Source organism: Rana temporaria, chromosome 4 (genome assembly GCF_905171775.1).
Source record: "Rana temporaria chromosome 4, aRanTem1.1, whole genome shotgun sequence".
In the NCBI taxonomy this organism is placed as follows: Eukaryota; Metazoa; Chordata; class Amphibia; order Anura; family Ranidae; genus Rana; species Rana temporaria.
In genome coordinates this window covers 13,340,219-13,364,600 of record NC_053492.1, presented here as the reverse complement: position 1 = coordinate 13,364,600, position 24,382 = coordinate 13,340,219, and the positions used below count along the sequence as shown (strand labels likewise).

Below are 24,382 nucleotides of genomic sequence, written 5' to 3'. Positions count from 1 at the left end.
TCCTCAATTGCATATCCGATGCGTAAAAAACAGCGACGACACCTAGCGGCCGGCGGTAGATTGCAGCCTAAGTTTCGACGGTGTAAGTCACTTACACCAGTCGGATCTAAGGGAGATCTATGCGGAACTGATTTTTATGAATCAGTCGCATAGATCCGACCGTCGGATCTCAGAGATACGACGGCGGATCAGGAGATCCGCCGTCGTATCTCTTCATGAATCTGGCCCACTGTGTTCATGCTATATGTTTCTTAGGGTTGCAGCTTCTCTGAGCTCCACAAGGTGGTGATCTCACTTCTACCCAGACCCAAAGTCTCTATGGAAAACAAACAGGAAGTGATGTCAGGTATCAAGAGGAAGTCCTGGGTGAGAGGTGAGTTGGGAAGAAGTAGAGAGAAGACATTGCTGGAAGTGGCAGCAGAGGAGGTAATAAGATCTTATTTTCTATTTACACCCAGTAACCCCGTCATGTCCGTCCTCTTCCTCCATAGTCACTGTGATGTCTTTTATCTCCAGCAGATGATGATACACACAGTTATAGAGTGGAAACCTAGATTAACCAATTCAGTGTCAGAACATTTCCCCACTTACAGGGCCGAAACATTCTCCTCATGTTAGAGATGTGTCACCTTCTCACTGGAGATGAGATGAACATTCCTGGGTTCCATGTCAGACCACAGAACAGAACTAAAGTTCAGGTGCCGAATCTAAACCCCATTGAAGACAATGGAAGCCGAATGTTAAAAAACAGTAATGGCCGTTTTCTAGGCTAATAGGCAAGAGATTGTCAGACAAATGACATGGGGGCTGGGCACTGCCATGGGGGATATGGACCAAAGCAATTAGAAGTAGCACCCTGGGGGTAGATTCAAAGAGCAATTGCGTCTGCGTAACCATAGTTACGCAGCGCAATTGCTTACTTGCGCCGGCGTTACGAATGCTCCTGATTCAGGAACCTCGTTACGCCGACTGCAGCCTAAGAAATGACTGGCATAAGGCTCCTTATGCCGTCATATCTTAGGCTGCATTCTTACGCAGGCCGCTAGGTGGCGTTCCCGTAGTGGTCAGCGTATAGTATGCAAATTGCATACTAACGCCGATTCACAACCCTACGCGAGCCCTGCGTACGCAGTTTACGTTGTTTGCGTATGTCGGTTTTTGCGTAAGGCTGCCCCTGCTATTAGCAGGGGCAGCCAATGCTACGTATACCCGTCGTTCCCGCGTCGCGAAATTAGAAATTTACGTTGTTTGCGTAAGTGAATCGTGAATGGCGCTGGACGCCATTCACGTTCACTTTGAAGCAAATGACGTCCTTGCAACGTCATTTACCGCAATGCACGTCGGGAAAGTTTCCCGACAGAGCATGCGCACTATGCTCGGCGCGGGAACGCGCCTAATTTAAATGATCCCCCCCCCTACGGGATCATTTAAATTGCACGCGCTTACGCCGGGCATTTTGCCGGAGCGCCCACGCAATTTACGGAGCTACTGCTCCGTGAATCAAGGGTAGCGCAGGTAATTTGCGGAGGCGCAGCGGCAAAACAGTGCGCTGCGCCTCCGTAAAAACTGCGCAAATTTACCTGAATCTACCCCCTGGTGTTTAGGCAGGGTTGCTGGTAAATTTATTTGTCAATAGCTAGATTCACGTAGGGCGGCATATGTTTGAGCCGGCGTAGCGTAACGTATTTACCCTACTCCGCCGTAAGTTAGAGAGGCAAGTGCTGTATTCACAAAGCACTTGCGTCCTAAGTTACGGCGGCGTAGCGTAAATGTGCCGGCCTAAGCGCGCCCAATTCAAATTGTGAAGAGGTGGGCGTGTTTTATGCAAATCAATCGTGACCCGACGTGATTGACGTTTTTTACGAACGACGATGTGCCGTCCGTGGACATATCCCAGTGCGCAAGCTCCAAATTACACCGCAAAGACTTATTGGTTTCGACGTGAACGTAAATTACGCCCAGCCCCATTCACGGACGACTTAAGCAAACAACGTAAAAATTTCAAAATGCGACGCGGGACCGACGTCCATACTTAACATTGGCTAGGCCAGCTTTTTGTTGGACTAACTTTACGCCTGAAAACGCCTTACGTAAACGGCGTATCTTTACTGCGACGGGCAAGCGTACGTTCGTGAATAGGCGTATCTCGATGATTTACGCATTCTAGGCGTAAATCAGCGTTCACGCCCCTAGCGGCCGGCCTAAATAGAAAGCTAAGATACGACGGCGCAGGCCGTCGTATCTTAGCTAGATTTAAGTGTATCTCGATTTGAGAATACACTTAAATGTACGACGGCGCAGATTCAGAGTTACGACGGCGTATCTACTGATACGCCGGCTTAACTCTTTCTGAATCTGGCTACAAGTGTTAGTTGCCTTGGCCAATTGCTAGATCAACCCTAATTCTGTAATTGCTGCACTTCTCTCTTCTGTCACTAGGTGGCCGGGTACCTGGTGACATTAGATAAGACAAGGGCAATGCCACTGGATCTCCTGAGCTCTTCCAATCCTCTCACTGAGTATCTTCCTCAAGTGCCACCCCTGCGTCCCTGCTGGGTCCCTAGCTTGGCATTCACCAAGCATCACCCCGCTGGCCTGCTTGGTCCCTGGCTTGGCACACAATAATGCTCTGCAAGTGTCACCTCCACTGGCTGGGTACCTGGCTTGATACCCGCTGAAGTTTCTCAATTCTTCACCATCCCCGGTTGGTGAGAATACTTTTCAGATACTTGCTTCAGCTACTCACGGAGGTCCCTGGTAACAAGGTGGATGGTCCCTTAATGGCGACAGCAAGGTTCTCTGGCCGGAAGAACTGTTACTTCTGGTTGGACTGCAAGCCACAATTCCAACTCTGCCCTGTCAGATTAAGAATGAGTGGGGTATCTCAGCCAATAGGTAGGGATTTTCTTGAGTCCTTGACCTGCTGGGAGAGCCTATTTTTTTGGGTGGAGTCAGGTGATCGGGGTTCTGTGCCACCTGGACGTCTGTCTGGAAGGATGTGTGTCGTATTTGCCCCAGATGAACATATTCGCCAGCACACCACGGATCATATAAAACATCCAAAAGATTTAATGCAATGAAAGCATCACAAGGATTGCCCCAGATGGCTAGGCCAAAGACCTCAGGCCTATCCCGGGGACATCTGGCTGCTAGGCTGTCTGAGGGCCTATCCAGAAGCAGGAGAGCAGTGCAGGGTTGGGATTGCAGCTTGCAGTCCAACCAGAAGTAACGGGGGTGGATTCAAGAAGCAATTGCGCCTGTGTAACCATAGGTTACACAGCGCAATTGCTTACTTGCCCCGGCGTAACGAGTGCTCCTGATTCAGGAACCTCGTTACGCCGACTGCAGCCTAAGATCTGCGCGGCATAAGGCTCTTATGCCCGCATATCTTAGGCTGCATTCTTGCGATGGCCGCGAGGTGGCGTTCCCGTTGTGCTCAGCGTATAGTATGCAAATTGCATACTAACACCGATTCACAACGTTGCGCGAGCCCTGCGTACGCAATTTACGTCGTTTCCGTACGGCGGTTTTTGCTTAAGGCTGCCCCTGCTATTAGCAGGGGCAGCCAATGTTACGTATACCTGTCGTTCCCGCATCGCAAAATTCAAATTTTACGTACTTTGCGTAAGTGATTCGTGAATGGCGCTGGACGGCATTCACGTTCACTTTGAAGCAAATGACGTCCTTGCGACGTCTTTTGCCGCAATGCACGTCGGGAAAGTTTCCCGACGGAGCATGCGCTCTACGATCGGCGCGGGAACGCGCCTAATTTAAATGATTCCCGCCCCCTACGGGATCATTTAAATTGCGCGCGCTTGCGCCGGGCATTTTGCCGGCGCGCCCGCGCAATTTACGGAGCTTCTGCTCCGTGAAACGAGGGCAGCGCAAGAAAATTGCGGGGGCGCAGGGCAAAATCGTTGCCCTGCGCCTCCGTAATAAATGTGCAAATCTAGCTGAATCCGGGCCACCGTTCTTCCGGCCAGAGAACCTGTCGTGGTCGGAGGTAGAGGGGAAGCTGTCGCCATTAAGGGACCATCCACCTTGTTACCAGGGACCACAGTGAGTAGCTGAAGCAAGTACCTGAACAGTATTCTCACCAACTGGGGATGGTGAAGAATTGGGAAACTTCAGCAAGTGCCAAGCCAGGGACCCAGCTAGTGGAGGTGACGCTTGCAGAGCATTATTGTGTGCCAAGCCAGGGACCAAGCAGGCCATTGGGGTGACGCTTGAGGAGTATCTGTGAGTGCCAAGCAAGGGACCAAGCAGGCCATTGGGGTAACGCTTGAGGAGTATCTGTGAGTGCCAAGCTAGGGACGCAGGGGTGACGCTTGAGGAAGATACTCGATGAGAAGATTGGAAGAGCTCAGGAGATCCAGTGGCAGCGGATCAGGAAGTCTAGTGAAAGACTGGGAGCTCAGTTGAGTGAAGTTTTACAATAGGAGATTGTAGAAGAAGTGAACTAGTTTGTTACAACTTTGTTAGAAATTGTTACAAGACTGTTACCATAGGAGACAGCGGTCCTACTCATGCAGATGTGGGGCTAGATTCACATAGATTAGCGGATCTTTAGATCCACGTAATCTATGTGATTTACGATCCGCCGGTGCAATTTAGCGAGGCAAGTGCAGTATTCACAAAGCCCTTACCTCGAAAATTGCACCGTCGGATCGTAACTCCCCCGGCAGAATTCAAATTCCGCGGCAAGGGGGAGTGTACAATTTAAATCAGGCACGTTCCCGCGCCAATTTACCATGCGCCGACGACGACATTTCCCAGTGCGCATGCGCCAAATGACGTCGCTAGGACGTCATTTTTTTCGCCGGCTATGTAAATTTTGGCCATCCGTATTCCCGATCGACTTACGCAAACGACGTAAAAATGTGAATCTCGGCGCGGGAACGACGGCCATACTTAACATTAGCTACCCCTCATATAGCAGGGGTAACTATCCTCCGGAAAAAGCCGAACGCAAACGATGTAAAAAAAAAGCGACGGGCGGGCGTTCGGACTTGAATCGGCGGTTTTCCTCATTTGCATATCCGATGCGTAAAAAAACGCGACGACACCTAGCGGCCGGCGGTAGATTGCAGCCTAAGATCCGACTGGTGTAAGTCACTTACACCAGTCGGATCCAAGGGAGATCTATGCGGAACTGATTCTTATGAATCAGTCGCATAGATCCGACCGTCGGATCTCAGAGATACGACGGCGGATCAGGAGATCCGCCGTCGTATCTCTTCATGAATCTGGCCCGTGGTGTCTAGCTGGATGCCTATAGAAGTCTCGTAGTCTGCCAATTAACTTTGCATCTACTTAAGGGTGTCCTGGACCCAACCCTCTCTCCCAAAGTTCTATTCAAGAGACAATAAATCTCTTTGCATTCAAGAAGTGTCTGGCACCCATCAATCTACCTTACATTACACCCACCATGCCTTGAAACCCACTCTGTACTGAAGAATGTCAGCCGTCCCTAACTCTGGAGGTAGCCATTAGGCCTAGGGAGCCCCGGGACCTTGCTACAAAGTTAAAGTGTTTACAAATGAAGAAAGCTTGCAGGGAAAATGTCATTTTTTGGGCTTTCTAAATGTCATTATTGCTGCAGCAGCAGCTTCTATACCCAGTACAGATGTGCCACTTTACAGGCAGACCAAGGGGACCCACCAGGCACTATATTTAAAGCTATTTTTCATTTTTATTTCTAATTTTTATCTTTTTAGTTTTAGGCATCAATAAATCACTGTTCATTTAAAAATGTTTTTTACAAACTTTATTCCATTGATACATGTCCCACATTGCAGTACTCGGACCCCCCATAACCTGTGTATGCCCAATTACTTTCATATAAGTCTTCAAAATGGGCACATTTGATTTTTCCTGTTTGGGTCCCATAGACTTCAATGGGGTTCCTTATTCAGTTCTAAACTTTAGTGATGTTTGAAAGTTCTGCTGCAAACCGAACAGAGGACAGAGCTAAATAGATTGAGATCAGCTCATTGTTTAGTTGAGATAATAAGATAGAGAACAAAACGAAACACTCCAATAATATGGACAGGGCTACAGATGTTTACGAGCAGCAGTGATCAGAATACAGAAACGACTGAGAGCAAAGCGTTCTCCCAATAACCCCTTACATCCCCATCCTAATATTGTACAACCAATACCATCCAGATAATTCTCCACTATCCTTCTACAGAGAAACCCACATAGATCACATGACCACACCAATGAGGACGGAGGAGGACCGGAGTCACATGACTGAGAAGATACTAAACCTCACCCTGGAGATCATCTACCTGCTGACCGGAGAGGTGAGGAGGATTCTGGGAGGTCACATGACATCACTCTTATCTCTATTAATAAAATACAGACCTGACCTGAGAGGTGAGGAGGATTCTGGGAGGTCACATGACATCACTCTTATTTTTAGTAATAAAGCACAGACCTGACTGGAGAGGTGAGGAGAATTCTGGGAGGTCACATGACATCACTCTTATCTCTATTAATAAAATACAGATCTGACTGGAGAGGTGAGGAGGATTCTGGGAGGTCACATGACATCGCTCTTATCTCTATTAACCTCCCTGGCGGTATGATTATTTCAGAAAAAAAGGTGCTGAAAGCGGTACCATTATTTGCAAGGAAATTTGGCATTTTATACTGTAGGCCTGTAATTCTTAGGAATAACTCACTTAAATCTGTCCAAACAAGAGTCTAGTAGGTATACCGGGTATGACATTTTTTTCTAAAACAAAATTATAATATTATAAATAATTATAACAAATAATAATATAATTATAATAAAAATTATTCAATAATGTAATCAACTCAAAATCACTGAAATTTGCTCAGTTGCAGAATTGTCGCTGTCATTACTTACTTATTTTTTTATGACGAATTTCCCCACAAATCGCTATAGCACAATTCTGCAAGTGATTATAATTTATTATCGCTGTTTTCTAGTTGTGGATTCAGCGAGGCGAGCCCGAGTCTGACTCGGGGTTACCGATCGCAGCACAGAAATGTTACCCTGAGTCAGACTCGGGAATACCGCCAGGGGGGTTAATAAAACACAGACCTGACCAGAGAGGTGAGGAGGATTCTGGGAGGTCACATGACATCACTCTTATCTCTATTAATAAAACACAGACCTGACCAGAGAGGTGAGGAGGATTCTGGGAGGTCACATGACATCACGCTTCTCTCTATTAATAAAATACAGATCTGACCGGAGCGGTGAGGAGGAATCTAGCAATGTGACATGATATTAATGATTACTATTTTTGCTTGAATAGAGTTTTCCTCCTGTGAAGTCTGGAGATCATATCACTGTCACAGTGTCTTCACCTCACACCTTGTTACTCAAGAAAAACAGTGAACAGAAGATTGTAGACATCACCAAGAAGATGATGGAGCTGCTGACAGGAGAGGTGAGCGGTGCCGGGAATTCGGGGATATTATCCAGTAACAGACAAGGGACCTGTACCAGTGGCGGCTGGTGCTCACAAATTTTGGGGTGATGCGAACAAACTGAAAAATACTGAAAAAAACATCAATTGCAGCCTCACCTAACCAGCATAACCCCCCCCCCTCGTGGCACTTAACCAGAGAACAACCCTAAACCCCCCCCCCCCCCCACCCGCAGCATTTAACTAGCACCCCTGCCCGCTCGTTGTCTGCCCGACACTTACCCTATCTTGGTGGCGGTTCAAGCAGTGGGTGACGGCAGTGAGCTGTGAGACGGTTATTAGACCCACGCGTCCTGATTGGGGGAGAGGCGATTCAGTGTTAGAAAAGCCAATGTTCATTTGCTTTTCTGACACACCTGGGTGGGCTCCAAGCGCAATGGTCTGCGCCACAAGTCCACCCTATTTTAAAGCCTATTAGAGCCTTAGGCTGTAATTCATGCACCCCGCATCCTGAAAGGAGCCGGACACATGAATAGGGGGTGGCTGCGGCCGCTGTGGCTAGATCCATGCTAAGCATGAATCTATGCATTATTCATTATAGGGGTGGCGTGGATAGAGGGGGCAGCACACGTGCACCCTTAATGACTGGGAATCCCCTGATCTGTACATTATCTGCATTGTTACAGTTGATGTCATTGTTATTATATATTCAGAGTGGAGACCTGAGAGATTCTAAAATTGAGGTTAAAGAGGAGATAAAAGAGGAGGATGATGAGGATGGGATGATGGAGGAGTCAGCAGAGTTTCCAAAAGTACACAAAGATCTGTACCAGGACACCATGGTGGACTCGTCCAGCTACAGAAACCCACCAGAGAGATGTCCCCGTCCTCTGTATTCCCAGGATTCCACACAGGAAGGTCACACCATCCCTCACCATCATCAGGTAGATGATCAACAATTATTGGTAGTTATTATTTATACACAGCATGTTTGTTAAAATGAATTTTTATTATAAATTTAGAGTGGAAACCTCGGGGACTATAATATTGATGTTAAAGAAGAGTATAAAGAGGAGGATGAGGAGTATGGAGTGATGGAGGAACTTTCTGTAGGACACAAGGATCTCTACAAGACATTTTTGATGGAGTCACCTAATTATAGAAACCCACCAGAGGGATGTCCCCGTCCTCTGTATTCCTGGGATTCCACACAGGAAGGTCACATCATCCCTCACCATGGTCAGGTAGGTGAAGTTGAGGTGGAGTTGAGGGTCTGGAACATAAAGTGATTGAACACTGTGGAGACTCTGGCCCATATTCTCTCTAAAAATCCGCGGGCTGCGCTTAAGGCACTTACACTCCGCTGTCCCAACTTACAGGAGCAAGTGTTGTATTCCCCAAACACTTGCTCCATAAGTTGGGACGGCGGAGTGTAAATGCCCCGGCGTAGCCTGGCGGATCTCCAAGGGGGCGACTTGTATTCAAATTAAGCGCGCCCCCGATTCTAATGAACTGCGCATGCGCCGGGCTTCAAAAGGCCCAGTGCGCATGCTCCAGTTCTCGGCGGAAAACGTCAATGACGCTGACGTGTGCGTCATTGACGTAAAGTCGTATTCAAGAACGACTTACGTAAACGACGTACCCGACGAAAAAACACGACGCGGACCCGACGCCATCCGTAACATGGCCTACGTGGGACTTGCGGAAACTTACTCCTCATATAGCAGGAGTAAGTTTCCGCTTACGCAAACGACGATAGCGACGGTTACGCGACGCAAACTCGTTCGGGAGTCGGCGTAGAAGGATCATTTGCATACGCAAATGAGTCCTTCACATAAATGCCATCTAGCGGCGGCCGGCGTCATTACATTTAAGATCCGCCAGTGTAAGTGACTTACAGATGGCGGATCTTAAGTGTATCTATGCGAAAATGATTCTAAGAATCAGTCGCATAGATACACGGGCCAAAAAAGGGAGATACGATGGAGTATCCTGAGATACTCCATCGTAACTTCTATGAGAATATGGCCCAATGTGTGGACTCTGTGATCTCACATCATAAATACTTCTATTTCTTTTTCATACATCATGGGACACAGAGTCAGGCTAATATTCATTACCTGCTGGGTTATACTCCATCTCCAGGTGAATGGACACTGGTAGACCAAAGGTCTTTATACAAGACGTGATCCCCTATATAACCCCTTCCATACAGGAAGTACTTCATTTTTTTACCAGTGTCTGCAAGGTGGATGGCACAGTTTGTTTGAGCTCTCTGAGCTCCAGGTCTCTAGTCCCACAAACGGTTCTTAAGTGAATCAAGGGATTGACTAATTGGATCCATTTGACATACGCTTTATATGCTTGGCTAAATGGCACCCGAGCCTCACAAAGAAGACTCAAGGTCCTGCGAGGTTTTGCCTGTAATGCGGCCTTCGGGAGCGCTGGACTCTGCGAAGTGGAATCCTGGACACCACAGTGCTAAGGCATTCCTGCAGGGTGCTGTACAGTTCCAAGGGAGTGGACTCTATACATAAATTAGGGTACCCAGTCCTTGAAGGTCCTCAAGTGACAGGAACCCGCCGTGAAGGGTGAAGATTGGGCTCTTAGTTTCTAAGCTGCCCTGCGCCTGGACGGGTAAGTAAAACCCCATTATTATTATTATTATTATTGTGGGGTGTCCCAGTGATTTTAACATCCGGTCAAGATATCTAAAGGCTGGACACCTGTGTGCAGTGACCATACGGGGGAGTTTTGGGCTAGCTGTGGGTGTTTGCAAAGTGTATCTTTTTTTGCTTGTGTCTGCCTGTTTTTTACCTGTATTATGACACACAATGGTGCTCCATTTCGCATTGGTTCACCACGGCATACGTGCGTTCGCAAGAGTGCCGCTGTGCTCAGCAGTTTGTTTGGCAGCCATATCGTGCGTACATTCGCAAAAGCACCGTTGGACCTGAAGTTTGTTTGGCGGCCATGGCGCAAGCGGCATAGCCGCAAAGGCGCAGTATGCTTTATCTGGGCGCATTAAGATTTGTATTGTACCTAATAAAGCCACACCCGTTCACCGGGACCGCGCAAGTGTGTGCGTGCACACACGCCCAGAACGTTCTGGCGAACACACCCAACTTATTTAAGCTGTGTATACCAAGCATACAGTGCTTCCAGAAGGGAGCAGACACTTGCAGCAGTTAATTTCTCCTTACCCAGATCACGTGAGTCACCAAGTGTTGCTTGGCAGGCTAAAGGTGCTTAGCAGGATTGTTACATAGGGGCTTGGTGAGCCCTATTAACGGGGTCTCCCTTCTGAGGTGTTTTAATACTACACCCAAGTACTCTCTTTTTGTGGCTAGTGAATGTCTTTTAAAAAGAGGAGTGGGATTAACACTACAGGGAAGGGCACACGTATGTTGTTAGTAGTTCCTGATGAACCTAGTTGTATCCCCTGAAAGACCAAAGGCTTCCAGGCCATCTGAGCCATTGCGCCTATCTGGTATGGTGCCTACAGTCAATGCTGCTGCTTAAGCCTTTATCACCAAGGATGAACTGTCCTCGCGTCTAGCTGGGTTAGAACACAAGATTGCTGGCATGATTGGCTTCATCCCGCAGGGTGGCAAGAAGCGTGACAGATCCCCCACCCCAGAGTCTCCTAGTCTGGAGCAGGAATGTGTTGAGGATGATGAAGAGCTCAAAGATCAGAATTCCGTGGAGTGCCCGGTAGATGAGTCTGCTTCCGAACAATCTGGACAAGAAGATATCCAGTTGATGTCTGCCTCTCAGTCGCAGAGGCTTTTGATCCTGACTCTGACCAAAATGGTTTGTTCTGCCTTTAACCCCTTAATGCCCGCCGCACGACTATATACGTCCGCAAAATGGCACGGACAGGCAGATGGGCGTGTATATATACGTCCCTGCCTTCTAGCGGGTGGGGGGTCCGATCGGTACCCCCCCCCCCCCCCCCCCGCTGCGTGCTGAGGCGGATTCCCTCGGGGAGCGATCCGGGACGACGGCGCGGCTATTCGTTTATAATCGCGATCTCTCCCCGGAGCTGAAGAATGGGGAGAGCCGTATGTAAACACGGCTTCCCCGTGCTTCACTGTGGCGGCTGCATCGATCAAGTGATCCTTTTTATAAGGGAGACTCGGTCGATGACGTCAGGTCTACAGCCACACCCCCCTACAGTACACACTAGGTGAACCCTAACTCCTACAGCGCCCCCTGTGGTTAACTCCCAAACTGCAACTGTCATTTTCACAATAAACAATGCAATTTAAATGCATTTTTTGCTGTGAAAATGACAATGGTCCCAAAAATGTGTCAAAATTGACCGAAGTGTCCGCCATAATGTCGCAGTCACGAAAAAAATCGCTGATCGTCGCCAATAGTAGTAAAAAAAAAATAATGAATAAAAATGCAATAAAACTATGCCCTATTTTGTAAACGCTATAAATTTTGCGCAAACCAATCGATAAACGCTTATTGCGATTTTTTTTTTACCAAAAATAGGTAGAAGAATACGTATCGGCCTAAACTAAGGAAAAAAAAAAATTTTATATATGTTTTTGGGGGATATTTATTACAGCAAAAAGTAAAAAATATTGAATTTTTTTCAAAATTGTCGCTCTATTTTTGTTTATAGCGCAAAAAATAAAAACCGCAGAGGTGATCAAATACCACCAAAAGAAAGCTCTATTTGTGGGGAAAAAAGGACGCCAATTTTGTTTGGGAGCCACGTCGCACGACCGCGCAATTGTCTGTTAAAGCAACGCAGTGCCGAATCGCAAAACCTGGCCTGGGCATTTAGCTGCCTAAAGGTCCGGGGCTTAAGTGGTTAAGTTGCCTCTTGCAGAGGTGACTGAGCCTGCCTGGTCCTCTCTGGGGTCCCTGAGGCCTCTTCAGGCCGCACAGGCTTTCCCCCTATTAGGAACATCCTGACAATATTTTTGTTCCTCTTAAGAGGTTTTCCCTTTTATATACCATGGATGAAAAGTTTGTTAAAAAATGGAGCATGCCAGCCGTAGATGCAGCAGTCTCTTCCTTAAGCTAGAACTTTACTTGTCTGGTAGATAACGCACAGGGCTTGAAGTCATTATTAAAGGCTTCCTTTTCTTTGGCCAGTTCAGCTATTCAGCCAGCTGTTGCAGCAATTGGTATCTGCCAGTCCATAAAGGATCAGGTCAAATGGACTGATAGTCCTAACCAGGAGGATGATCCGCCTGAAAGTAAGACAGATATTCCTCGAGCGATGTGTTTTGCTGTTTACGCCTTTAACCACTTCCATACCAGGCACTTACGCACCTTCCCGCCCAAGCCAATTTTCAGCTTTCAGCGCTGTCGCACTTTGAATGGCAATTGCGCGGTCGTGCGGCGTGGCTCCCAAACAAAATTGGCGTCCTTTTTTCCCCACAAATAGAGCTTTCTTTTGGTGGTATTTGATCACCTCTGCGATTTTTTTTTTTTTTTTGCGCAACAACTAGAAAAAGACTGAAAATGTTGAAATTTTTTTTTAATTTTTTTTTATTTTTTTCTGTTAATTTTTTTTTATAAATAAGTACGTTTTCTCTTTCAATTACGGGCACTGATATGGCGGCACTGATGGGCACCGATGAGATGGCACTGATGGACATCGATGAGGTAGTACTGATGGGCACAGATGAGGTGGCACTGATTGGCGGCGCTGGTATGCGGCACTGATGGGCACACATAGGTGGCACTGATGGGCACACATAGGCAGCACTGATGGGCACACATAGGCGGCACTGATGGGCACACATAGGCGGCACTGATGGGCACTCATGGGCGGCACTGATGGGCACTCATGGGCGGCACTGGGCACTCATAGGCGGCACAGATGGGCACTCATGGGCGGCACTGATGGATACTTATGGGTGGCACAGATGGGCACTGATAGGTGGGCACTGGGCATGGATGGGCACTGTGGGGTGGCACTGATGGACACTGTGCGGTGGCACTGATGGACACTGTGGGGTGGCACTGATGGACATTGTGGGGCAGCACTGATATAGCCATGTTGCCAGTCAGTGCCCATTTGTGGGCACTGATTGGCATTTTTTTTTCAATGCTTTTTTATTTTATTTGCCCTTCCCTGGTGGTCCAGGGTGGGCATCCCTGGTGGTCCAGTGTGGCGATCCAAGGGGGGGCTGCGCTGATAAACAATCAGCGCGAACCCCCCCTGTCAGGAGAGCCGCCAATCGGCTCTCCTATACTCGCGTCTGTCAGACACGAGCGAGGAAGAGCCATCAACGGCTCTTCTTGTTTACATCGTGATCAGCCGTGATTGGACACGGCTGATCACGTGGTAAAGAGTCTCCGCCGGAGGCTCTTTATCGAGATCGGAGATGCAGGGTGTCAGACTGACACCCCGCATCACCGATTGGCGCGCTGCGCGCCCCCACGAAATCCTGCAGGACGTCCATGGACGTCCAGTCAGGATTTCAAAACCACTTCCCGGATGTAAATCGGCCATAGGCCGGGCGGGAAGTGGTTAAATGATTCAATACAGCAAGTTTCTCGTTTGGCTCTCTTGTCTGTACACATGCGCAGACTTTTGTGGCTTAAGGACTGGTCAGCCGAGCGTCCTTGTAAAAATTTACTGGCAGGTTTCCCCTTTCATAGGGAACGTTTATTTGGTGATCATTTGGACAAATATATTCAAAAGATTTCCAGAGGGAAGAGTTCTCTACTTCCTGTGAATAAAAGCACCAGACGTCCTTTGTTTAAAACGTCAAGTACTGCTTCCTCAAATGTCTCAGCGTCCAGGCGGTTCCGCCACCAACAGAGCGCTAGGGCCGGGGCAAGCCGGAAGGCCAGGGCCAGAAAAAGCCCTGGGTCCAAATTTCTTCTAAACCCAGCACCAAGCCCTCCTTTTGAGGGGACCGCCCCCACTCCATCGAGTGGGGGGAAGGCTGCTGCACTTTGTGGACATTTGGAAAACAATAATTCAGGACGAGTGGGTCACCTCAATTATATCTTGCGGTTACAAGCTGAAGTTACGGTGAGGTTTTTAAGATCCAGCACTCCTTCGGATACTCCAAAAAGAAACTTATTGCTTCAGGCACTAAATCATCTAGTGCATCAAGGAGTGATTGTGATCCGAAAGGGGCACGGGGTTTTACTCAAACCTGTTTACGGTTCAGAAACCAAACGGGGTCACAAGGCCCATTTTGGGCCTAAGGTCCCTGAACCAGTATCTATTGACACAGTCCTTTCAAATGGAGTCTATCCACGCAGTAGTAGCCTCTAGCCTTCATCGATATAAAAGACGCGTATTTACATGTACCACCAACCACCAAGGTGGCACCAGGAGTCGTTCAGCTCTGAAGGAGGTGAACCACATACTATCCTGGGCAGAGGGACATGTGCCGATTAGGGTTGTCCCGATACCACTTTTTTAGGACTGAGTACAAGTACCGATACTTTTTTTCAAGTAGTCGCCGATACCGAATACCGATACTTTTTTTAAATGTGTCCCCAAATGCAGCCATGTCCCCCCACAAATGCAGCCATGTCCCCCCCATATATGCAGCCATGTCCCCCCCCCCCATATCCAGCCATGACCCCCCATATGCAGCCATGACCTCCCCATACCAGCCATGTCCCCCCCATATGCAGCAATATCCTCCCCATACCAGCCATGTCCCCCCATATGCAGCCATGTCCTCCCCATACCAGCCATGTCCCCCCCATATGCAGCAATGTCCTCCCCATACCAGCCATGTCCCCCCCCCCCATATGCAGCAATGTCCTCCCCATACCAGCCATGTCCCCCCCAATATGCAGCAATGTCCTCCCCATACCAGCCATGTCCCCCCCAATATGCAGCAATGTCCTCCCCAATATGCAGCAATGTCCTCCCCATACCAGCCATGTCCTCCCCATACCAGCCATGTCCCCCCCATATGCAGCAATGTCCTCCCCATACCAGCCATGCCCCCCCCCCCCCCATATGCAGCAATGTCCTCCCCATACCAGCCATGTCCTCCCCATACCAGCCATGTCCCCCCCAAAAAAATCAGCCATGTCCCCCCCTTACCGTACATGCTGCCGCGCCGCGCGGGGAACATCACAGCTTTGAATAGCTGTAGTCTCCCGCGCTGCGTATAGACACTCCCCCTTGCTCGGGATTGGACAGCCCGCGGTAATCTTCCCCGCCCGTGGTAACCAAGCAGGGATGCGGCTTTAGCGGCGGGATTCGTTCGGCGCTTGCGGCGGGCGGGGGGGGGAAGTATTCTATTTTGGTATCGGGGGTATTTGCGGGAGTACGAGTACTCCCGCAAATACTCGGTATCGGTCCCGATACCGATACTAGTATCGGTATCGGGACAACCCTAGTGCCGATTCTATCGGCAGTCCAGATCCCGGGAGTAGAGAACTGGAAGGCAGATTATCTCAGCCGCCAGCAGATCTGCCCGGGGGAATGGTCCCTACACCCAGGGGTGTTCCAGGAAATTTGCCAGCATTGGAGATGGCCAGAGGTCGTCCTACTGGCATCCAGGCTCAACAACGAACAGCAGTTTGTGTCCCAAACAAGAGATCCTCTGGCAATCGGAGCAGATGCACTGGTAGTTCAATGGAGTCCCTGGTTTGTGCTTTCCCTCCGATCCCTCTCCTTCCACATTTGTTGCGCATTATTTGGAGAGAGGGAGTGCCAGTCATTCTGGTGGCGCCAGCGTGGTCCAGGAGGCCCTGGTTCCCAGAGATTATGAGACAATAGACGGGCCATGGATGCTTCCACGTTGCCCGATCTACTGTCTCAAGGTAGTATATTCCACCCCAATTTACAGTCTCTAAATTTGATGGCATGGCTATTGAAGCCAGGGTGCTGAAGGACCGTGGCATTTCGGGACCAGTAGTGTCTACCCTAGTAAATGCTAGAAAAGCTGTCACTAGGAAGATCTATCATAAGGTCTGGAAGACTGATATTGCTTGGCGTGAAGCCAGAAAATAGCATCCTCGGAAATACACGATTGGGAGAATTCTCTCTTTTCTACAGTCATCTGTGGAAATCAAACTGGCTTTGAGTACAATCAGAGGTCAGATTTTGGCCTTGTCAGTATTCTTCCAAAGGCCTTTAGCATGCCATTCGTTATTCCGAACCTTTATGCAGGGGGCAACTTGTTTGCTTCCCCCCATTAGGTCACCTATGTGTCCTTGGGACTTGAACTTGGTATGGTCTGTGTTACAGAAACAACCATTTCAAGTAAATTCCATTAGACTTGCTGTCACACAAGCTAGCCTTTCTGATGGCTATTACCTCGGCTAAAAGGGTGTCGAGGTTGGCGGCCCTTTCGGGCAGGGAACCATACTTTATCCTTCACCACAACAGGGTCGTGTTACGACCTGTTCCATCCTTTTTGCCAAAAGTGGTGTTGGCCTTTCATTTAAATCAGGACATTATTTTGCCTTCTTTTTTTCCTCTCAGCCTCGTTCGGCAGAAGAGAGGCGATTGCAGTCTTTGGACGTTATGTGGGCAGTTACGCTTTATTTGTCTAGATCTGTGGAGATTCGAGGATTAGACTACTTTTTTTTGTTTTACCAAAGGGACCCAGGCAGCTTCCAAGGCTTCCATTTCCAATTGGATCCGTCAATTGATCATTTAGGTCTATGGTCTGAAACGTAAAGCTCCTCCCTTTAGGGTGAGATCTCATTCTACCAGGGGTGTAGGAACCTCCATCGGGTATCTATGGCTCAGGTTTGTAAGGCTACTAACTGGTCTTCAGTGCATACGTTCACAAATATCATATATCATGTAATTCATGCACCCCGCATCCTGAAAGGAGCCGGACACATGAATAGGGGGTGGCTGCGGCCGCCGTGGCTAGATCCATGCTAAGCATGAATCTATGCATTATTCATTATAGGGGGTGGCGTGGATAGAGGGGGCGGCACCCATGCGCCCTTCATGACCGGGCAGCCTCTGATCTGTACATTATCTGCATTGTAACAGTTGATGTCATTTTTATTACATATCCAGAGTGGAAACCAGAATGATTGTAAAATTGATGTTAAAGAAGATATAAAAGATGAGGAAGAAGTGATGGAGGAGTCAGAGTTTCCAAAAGGACACAAAGATCTGTACCAGGACATCATGGTAGACTCGTCCAGCTACAGAAACACACCAGAGAGATGTCCCCGTCCTCTGTATTCCCGGGATTCCACACAGGAAGGTCACACCATCCCTCACCATCATCAGGTAGATGATCAACAATTATTGGTAGTTATTATTTATACACAGCATGTTTGTTAAAATGAATTTTTATTATAAATTCAGAGTGGAAACCTTGGGGACTATAATATTGATGTTAAAGAAGAGTATAAAGAGGAGGATGAGGAGTATGGAGTGATGGAGGAACTTTCTGTAGGACACAAAGATCTCTACAAGAAAATTTTGATGGAGTCACCTAATTATAGAAACCCACCAGAGGGATGTTCCCGTTCTCTGTATTCCTGGGATTCCACACAGGAAGGTCACATAATCCCTCACCATGGTCAGGTAGGTGGAGTTGAGGGTCTGGAACATAAAGTGATTGAACACTGTGGAGACAATGTGTGGACTCTGTGATCTCACATCATAAATACTTCTATTTCTTTTTCATACATCATGGGACACAGAGTCAGGCTAATTAATATTCATTACCTGCTGGGTTATACTCCATCTCCAGGTGAATGGACACTGGTAGACCAAAGGTCTTTATACAAGACGTGATCCCCTATATAACCCCTTCCATACAGGAAGTACTTCATTTTTTTTACCAGTGTCTGCAAGGTGGATGGCACAGTTTGTTTGAGCTCTCTGAGCTCCAGGTCTCTAGTCCCACAAACGGTTCTTAAGTGAATCAAGGGATTGACTAATTGGATCCATTTGACACACGCTTTATATGCTTGGCTAAATGGCACCCGAGCCTCACAAAGAAGACTCGAGGTCCTGCGAGGTTTTGCCTGTAATGCGGCCTTCGGGAGCTCTGGACTCTGCGAAGTGGAATCCTGGACACCACAGTGCTAAGGCATTCCTGCGGGGTGCTGTACAGTTCCAAGGGAGCGGACTCTATACATAAATAAGGGTACCCAGTCCTTGAAGGTCCTCAAGTGACAGGAACCCGCCGTGAAGGGTGAAGATTGGGCTCTTAGTTTCTAAGCTGCCCTGCGCCTGGACGGGTAAGTGAAACCCCATTATTATTATTATTATTGTGGGGTGTCCCAGTGATTTTAACATTCGGTCAAGATATCTAAAGGCTGGACACCTGTGTGCAGTGACCATACGGGGGAGTTTTGGGCTACAGAAGCAACCATTTCAAGTAAATTCCATTAGACTTGCTGTCACACAAGCTAGCCTTTCTGATGGCTATCACCTCGGCTAAAAGGGTGTAGAGGTTGGCGGCCCTTTCGGGCAGGGAACCATACTTTATCCTTCACCACAACAGGGTCGTGTTACGACCTGTTCCATCCTTTTTGCCAAAAGTGGTGTTGGCCTTTCATTTAAATCAGGACATTATTTTGCCTTCTTTTTTTCTCTCAGCCTCGTTCGGCAGAAGAGAGGCGATTGCATTCTTTGGACGTTGTGTGGGCAGTTACGCTTTATTTATCTAGATCTGTGGAGATTCGAAGATTAGACTACTTTTTTTTTTGTTTTACCAAAAGGACCCAAGAAGGGGCAGGCAGCTTCCAAGGCTTCCATTTCCAATTGGATCCGTCAATTGATCATTTAGGTCTATGGTCTGAAACGTAAAGCTCCTCCCTTTAGGGTGAGATCTCATTCTACCAGGGGTGTAGGAACCTCCATCGGGTATCTGTGGCTCAGGTTTGTAAGACTGCTAACTGGTCTTCAGTGCATACATTCACAAAATCTTATCAAGTGAATGTTCGCGCAGCCAAGGATTCGGCTTTCGGCCGCAGTTTACTGCAGGCTGCTGTATAAGTTCTGATTGCTATCATTTAGCAGGGTGTCTCACTCCCCTCAAGGCTATTGCTCTGGGATGTCCCAGTATGTAATGAATATTAGCCTGACCCTTGATGTACTCAAAGAAAAGGATTTTACAGGCAAGTATGATGAAAAAATCCTATTTATACAGATCTTATTTTCTGTCATTCTGTTGGTTTAGGGTGAAGATCTGATGAATATGAAAGTTGAGGGTGAAGTAGAAGAGACGTATGTGAGGGATGATCAGCAATACATGGAGGATTCTGGAATGACAAGGACATTCAAAGAGGAGGACACTCCTACAGAGATCAGCACAGGTGAGCCATAATATATTCTGCTCTGTACTGTACACTGATTGGTCCAGCTTGATAATAGTTACTTACCTACTTGTACTGATATATGTCCTGCACCTCCTTCTCTGTGCTGCAGACACAATTTATTTGTTCAGACATGATTTACGTATAGTGATGAGCAGGGCTCGACATATCCCGGTCGCCAGGTCGACTAGAAATAGTGTGAGCTGGCGCCATCTGGTGGTGGCCGTTGGTATTACAAGTTAAGCATTACAAGTTAAACAGCAATTCTAATGTAATTTTTCACTATTTTTCAATGCCATATTCTTCCCTCTAATTAGAACCCCCAAACATTATATATATTTTTTATCCTAACACCCTAGAGAATAAAATGGCGATCAATACAATACTTTCTGTCACGCCGTATTTGCGCAGCGGTCTTACAAGCGCACTTTTTTGGGAAAAAATTACACTTTTTTTAATTAAAAAATAAGACAACAGTAAAGTTATCCCCATTTTTTTAATATTATGAAAGATAATGTTACGCCAAGTAAATTCATACCCAACATGTCACGCTTCAAAATTGCGTCCGCTCGTGGAATGCCGACAAACTTTTACCCATTAAAATCTTCATAGGCGACGTTTAAAAAAATCTACAGGTTGCATGTTTTGAGTTACAGAGGAGGTCTAGGGCTAGAATTATTGCTCTCGCTCTACCAATCGCGGCGATACCTCACATGTGTGGTTTGAACACCGTTTACATATGCGGGCGCTGCTCACGTGTGTGTTCGCTTCTGCGCGCAAGCTCGTCGGGACGGGGTGCGTTTTCTGGCTCCTAACTTTTTTAGCTGGCTCCTAGATTCCAAGCAAATTTGTCAACCCCTGGTGATGAGCTAAACATACCCGGGTCCGGTGAACTTGCTGAACTCAAACCCTGTTAGAGTGAATGGGGGCTGAATCTTAGAAATCAGTAATGGTCATTTTCTATGCTAATAGGCCCCTAGGGGATTGCCAAACAAATGGGAGGCTGGACAAAGCAAAAACATTTTTTATTTTAAATGTAATATCATTTTGCAGGGAGCAGATATTTTAATAATGTGAAACATTAAAAATGAAAAATTCCTTAAACCACTTGCCGACCGCCGCAAGCCGATGTATGTCGACAACATGACACGGGCAGGCAAATGGGCGTACTTGTACGTCCCTTTAAATTTGCTGCCCAGCAGGCATGTGCACGCCCACCGCATGCCTCGCGAGTGTGCTTGCGGGTCCCGGGAACTCGATGTTCCCGGGCGGCCCGTGATTGCAGTCAGCAAAGGCAGAACAGCGGGATGCCTTTGTAACAAGGCATTACCCTGTTCTGCCTAGTGACATGTCGCTGATGTTTCCGTGATCGTGAACGGTGATCAGTGATGTGTCAGTGGTAGCCACGCCCCCTAACAGTAAGAATCACTCCCTAGGTCACACTTAACCCCATCTAGTGGTTAACCCCTTCACTGCCAGTGTCATTTTTACAGTAATCAGTGCATTTTTATAGCACTGATTGCTGTAAAAAGGACAATGGTCCCAAAAGTGTCCGATGTGGCCGCCATAATGTCGCAGTCACAATAAAAATCGCTGATCGCCGTCATTACTAGTAAAAAAATAATAATAAAAATGCCATAAAACTACCCCATATTTTGTAGACACTATGGCCCGGATTCACAAAGCACTTACGCCGACGTATCTCGAGATACGCCGCGTAAGTGCAAATATGCGCCGTCGTATCTGTGCGCCGTACCCACAAACTAAGATACGCCTAAAAATAGGTTTCATCCCACCGACGTAACTTGCCTACGCCGGCGTAGAGTGGGCGCATATTTATGCTGGACGCATTTGGCGCTCCCATTGATTTCCTATTCAAATATGCAAATGAGGGATTCACAAACGTACGTGCGCCCGACGCAGTGCGCGTAAAGTCATACGTCCGGCCTAAAGTTATGCCCCATAAAGTATGTGCAACTCAGCAGCAGACATGTAAAGGTCTGCACCAGGGAACACAAGCCGGCGTATTTTACGTTGGACGTGAATATGACTAGGCGTAGGTTACGTTCATGCCGTAGGCAGTGATCCAGCGTATCTTATGCAGTTGTTCCGACGTGATTGTGAGCATGTGCATTGGGATGCGTCCACGGGATGGCCGTTCGTTATACGTATCTGTCTGGCGCTCGGCCCATCATTTGCATGGGGTCACGCCTCATTTGCATGGCTCACGCCCACTTCCACTTACGCCGACTTACGCCTTGGAAACCCAGCGCAGATTTGGGTGCATTGGCTTTGTGAATTCAATGCTTGCCTTTCTGCGCTGCGTCGGCGTAGCGTAAAGGAGATACGCTACGGCGGCATAAATGTGCGCCGCTCTCTGTGAATCCGGGCCTATAACTTTTGTGCAAACCAATCAATAAACGCTTATTGTGATTTTTTTATTTATTTATTTTTTTACCAAAAATATGTAGAAGAATACGTATCGGCCTAAACTGAGGAAAAAAAACCTTTTTAACATAATTTTTGGGTTTATTTATTATAGCAAAAAGTTTAAAAAATAGCATTTTTTTTTTTAATTGTCGCTCTATTTTTGTTTATAGCGCAAAAAAATAAAAACCACAGAGGTGATCAAATACCACCAAAAGAAAGCTCTTTTTGTGGGGAAAAAAGGACGTCAATTTTGTTTGGGAGCCATGTCGCACGGCCGCGCATTGTCAGTTAAAGCGACACAGTGCCGAATCGCAAAAAGTGGCCTGGTCTTTGGCCAGCGAAATAGTCCGGGGCTGAAGTGGTTAAATAGCATGTTTGGGGTGTCCTGACTTGTCACATCTGTACAAGAGAGTTTTTAAAAACAGACCTGATATGCATCTATTTCCCCCGGGATTATAGCAATATTGCTCTTTTGAGAAGGATGTATTATTGTAGAAGTGATGTGGGAGGAGGAACAAAGGACTTCTGATAAATATAGCCTACCTGATCCAGATGGAATCTTGATTTAAGTGAACTAACTATTGTGTTTTCATATTTTTCTAGGACGCGATATCGAGGAACCCTCAAATGATCATCTCACTTTAGGTTGTAAAATGGAAGATGAGGACATCACAAGAGATTGTGTAGGAGAAAAGACAATGAGCTCAGCTATGGATGGTGGATTTCACAGTGTGGATAGACTATCAAATCCCTCTGACTCTGAGCAACCTCTTACTATGTGGGAAGTTGCCGGAATTCAGGGGGAGGAGCCATTTTTCTGTCCTGAATGTGGCGAGTGTTTTAGCTGTGAATTAAATCTTACTATACATCAGAGATCTCACAGAGGTGAGAAGCCTCAATCCTGTTCCAAATGTGGAAAATGTTTTCTTCATGAATCAGAACTTGTTATACATTACAGATCTCATACAGGAAAAAAGCTAAATTCCTGTCCTGAGTGTGGAAAATGTTTTTCACAACTGTCCCATCTTTACGTGTCTAAAGATGTGTATCAGAGGTCTCACAAGAGGAAAGGGCGGCATGCCTGTACTGAGTGTGGGAAATGTTTTAAACGGAAGTCAGGACTATTTCTACATGAGATATCTCACACAGGTGAAAAGCCTTATTCCTGCCCTGAGTGTGGGAAATGTTTTTCAAAAAGGTTCAAACTTGACCGACATCAGAGGGTTCACACGGGGGAAAAGCCTTATTTCTGTCCTAAGTGTGGTGTTGTGCTTTTTTAAGGTCAGTTTTGCCCGCACAATATTTATTTTGAATTCTTTTTAATGAAGATATTTTTGAATACAAGTCAATCTATATGACACAGTCTATAATATGAAACGTATTCATGGAGACGTATGATCATACAAAATAGGTATTTATTGGTTTACAAAAATATGAATATCTACATGAAATTAAAATACCAATTGCGTTACATGAACGACTTGAAAATCAATAAAAATACCGCAAAAATGGGCATACAGTACATTTGACATTGGTGTCATGATATATTCTGAATTTGGTTCAATAACCTTGTGTAAGGGACAATGAAACAGAACGTCTATTTCACACGTCCAACCGTTACTATACTGCAGGTAAGTAAGTGGTTAACAATGTGAAATAAATTGAACGTTTGTTTTGTCACTAAAATTGGAACTAAGCAAAAAATATATAATGAAAAATGTACTCTTTAAAGAAAAATCTACCAGTTATTGATTAGTCAGAATAAATCATAATTGCAAAATATTCAATACTTCAACATTTTAGAGAACAACAATATATTCAAGATAAAATCAAACATGACATAATTACCCATTCCAAAATGGCTATTTCCTACTTGCAAGTGACCAGAGTTAAAATGGCTGCCGTGGCTTTTTATGAATCTTCATGGGATAAGAATGTGTCTTCATGCATGGTGCAAGTGTGCCCCCTCCCCATTGTAGTCCGTCTCCCATCAATCTGTCCCTTCGTCCTCCCTGTGGGAGCGAGTCTCCTCCTTGAGTTTCTTTTTCCTGGAGTCTTCTCTCATCTAATTTTCCTTCTCTTAAAGTGGATGTCACAATGTACAGTATAAGATTTCCTATCATCTGTCCCCAGTCTTGCCACACAGAGTTAAAGGGTCATTAAAGGAAAAAGAAATTCCTGCGGTGCGCGTAAGCTGTACGTCCGGCCTTAACTTGCCCCTCATAAAGCAGAGGCAACTTTGTACCAGACGTGTGCAGGTCAGCTGGAGAGCAGCTTCAGCAGCACCGTTACGG

The 24,382-nt window shown here is 46.8% G+C and overlaps 1 protein-coding gene across 1 annotated transcript; it reads left to right on the top strand.

The window, feature by feature from the left end:
• The first annotated feature begins 391 nt into the window (after window positions 1–391).
• Window positions 392–23,429, top strand: LOC120935923 (oocyte zinc finger protein XlCOF7.1-like). The gene is made up of 6 exons (XM_040347953.1): window positions 392–426; window positions 6,194–6,308; window positions 7,293–7,427; window positions 17,398–17,616; window positions 19,523–19,658; window positions 22,692–23,429. Exons 2-6 carry the CDS (start codon window positions 6,213–6,215, stop codon window positions 23,366–23,368), a joined length of 1,263 nt encoding a protein of 420 aa, XP_040203887.1. The 5' UTR covers window positions 392–426; window positions 6,194–6,212; the 3' UTR covers window positions 23,369–23,429.
• The last annotated feature ends 953 nt before the right edge of the window (window positions 23,430–24,382 follow it).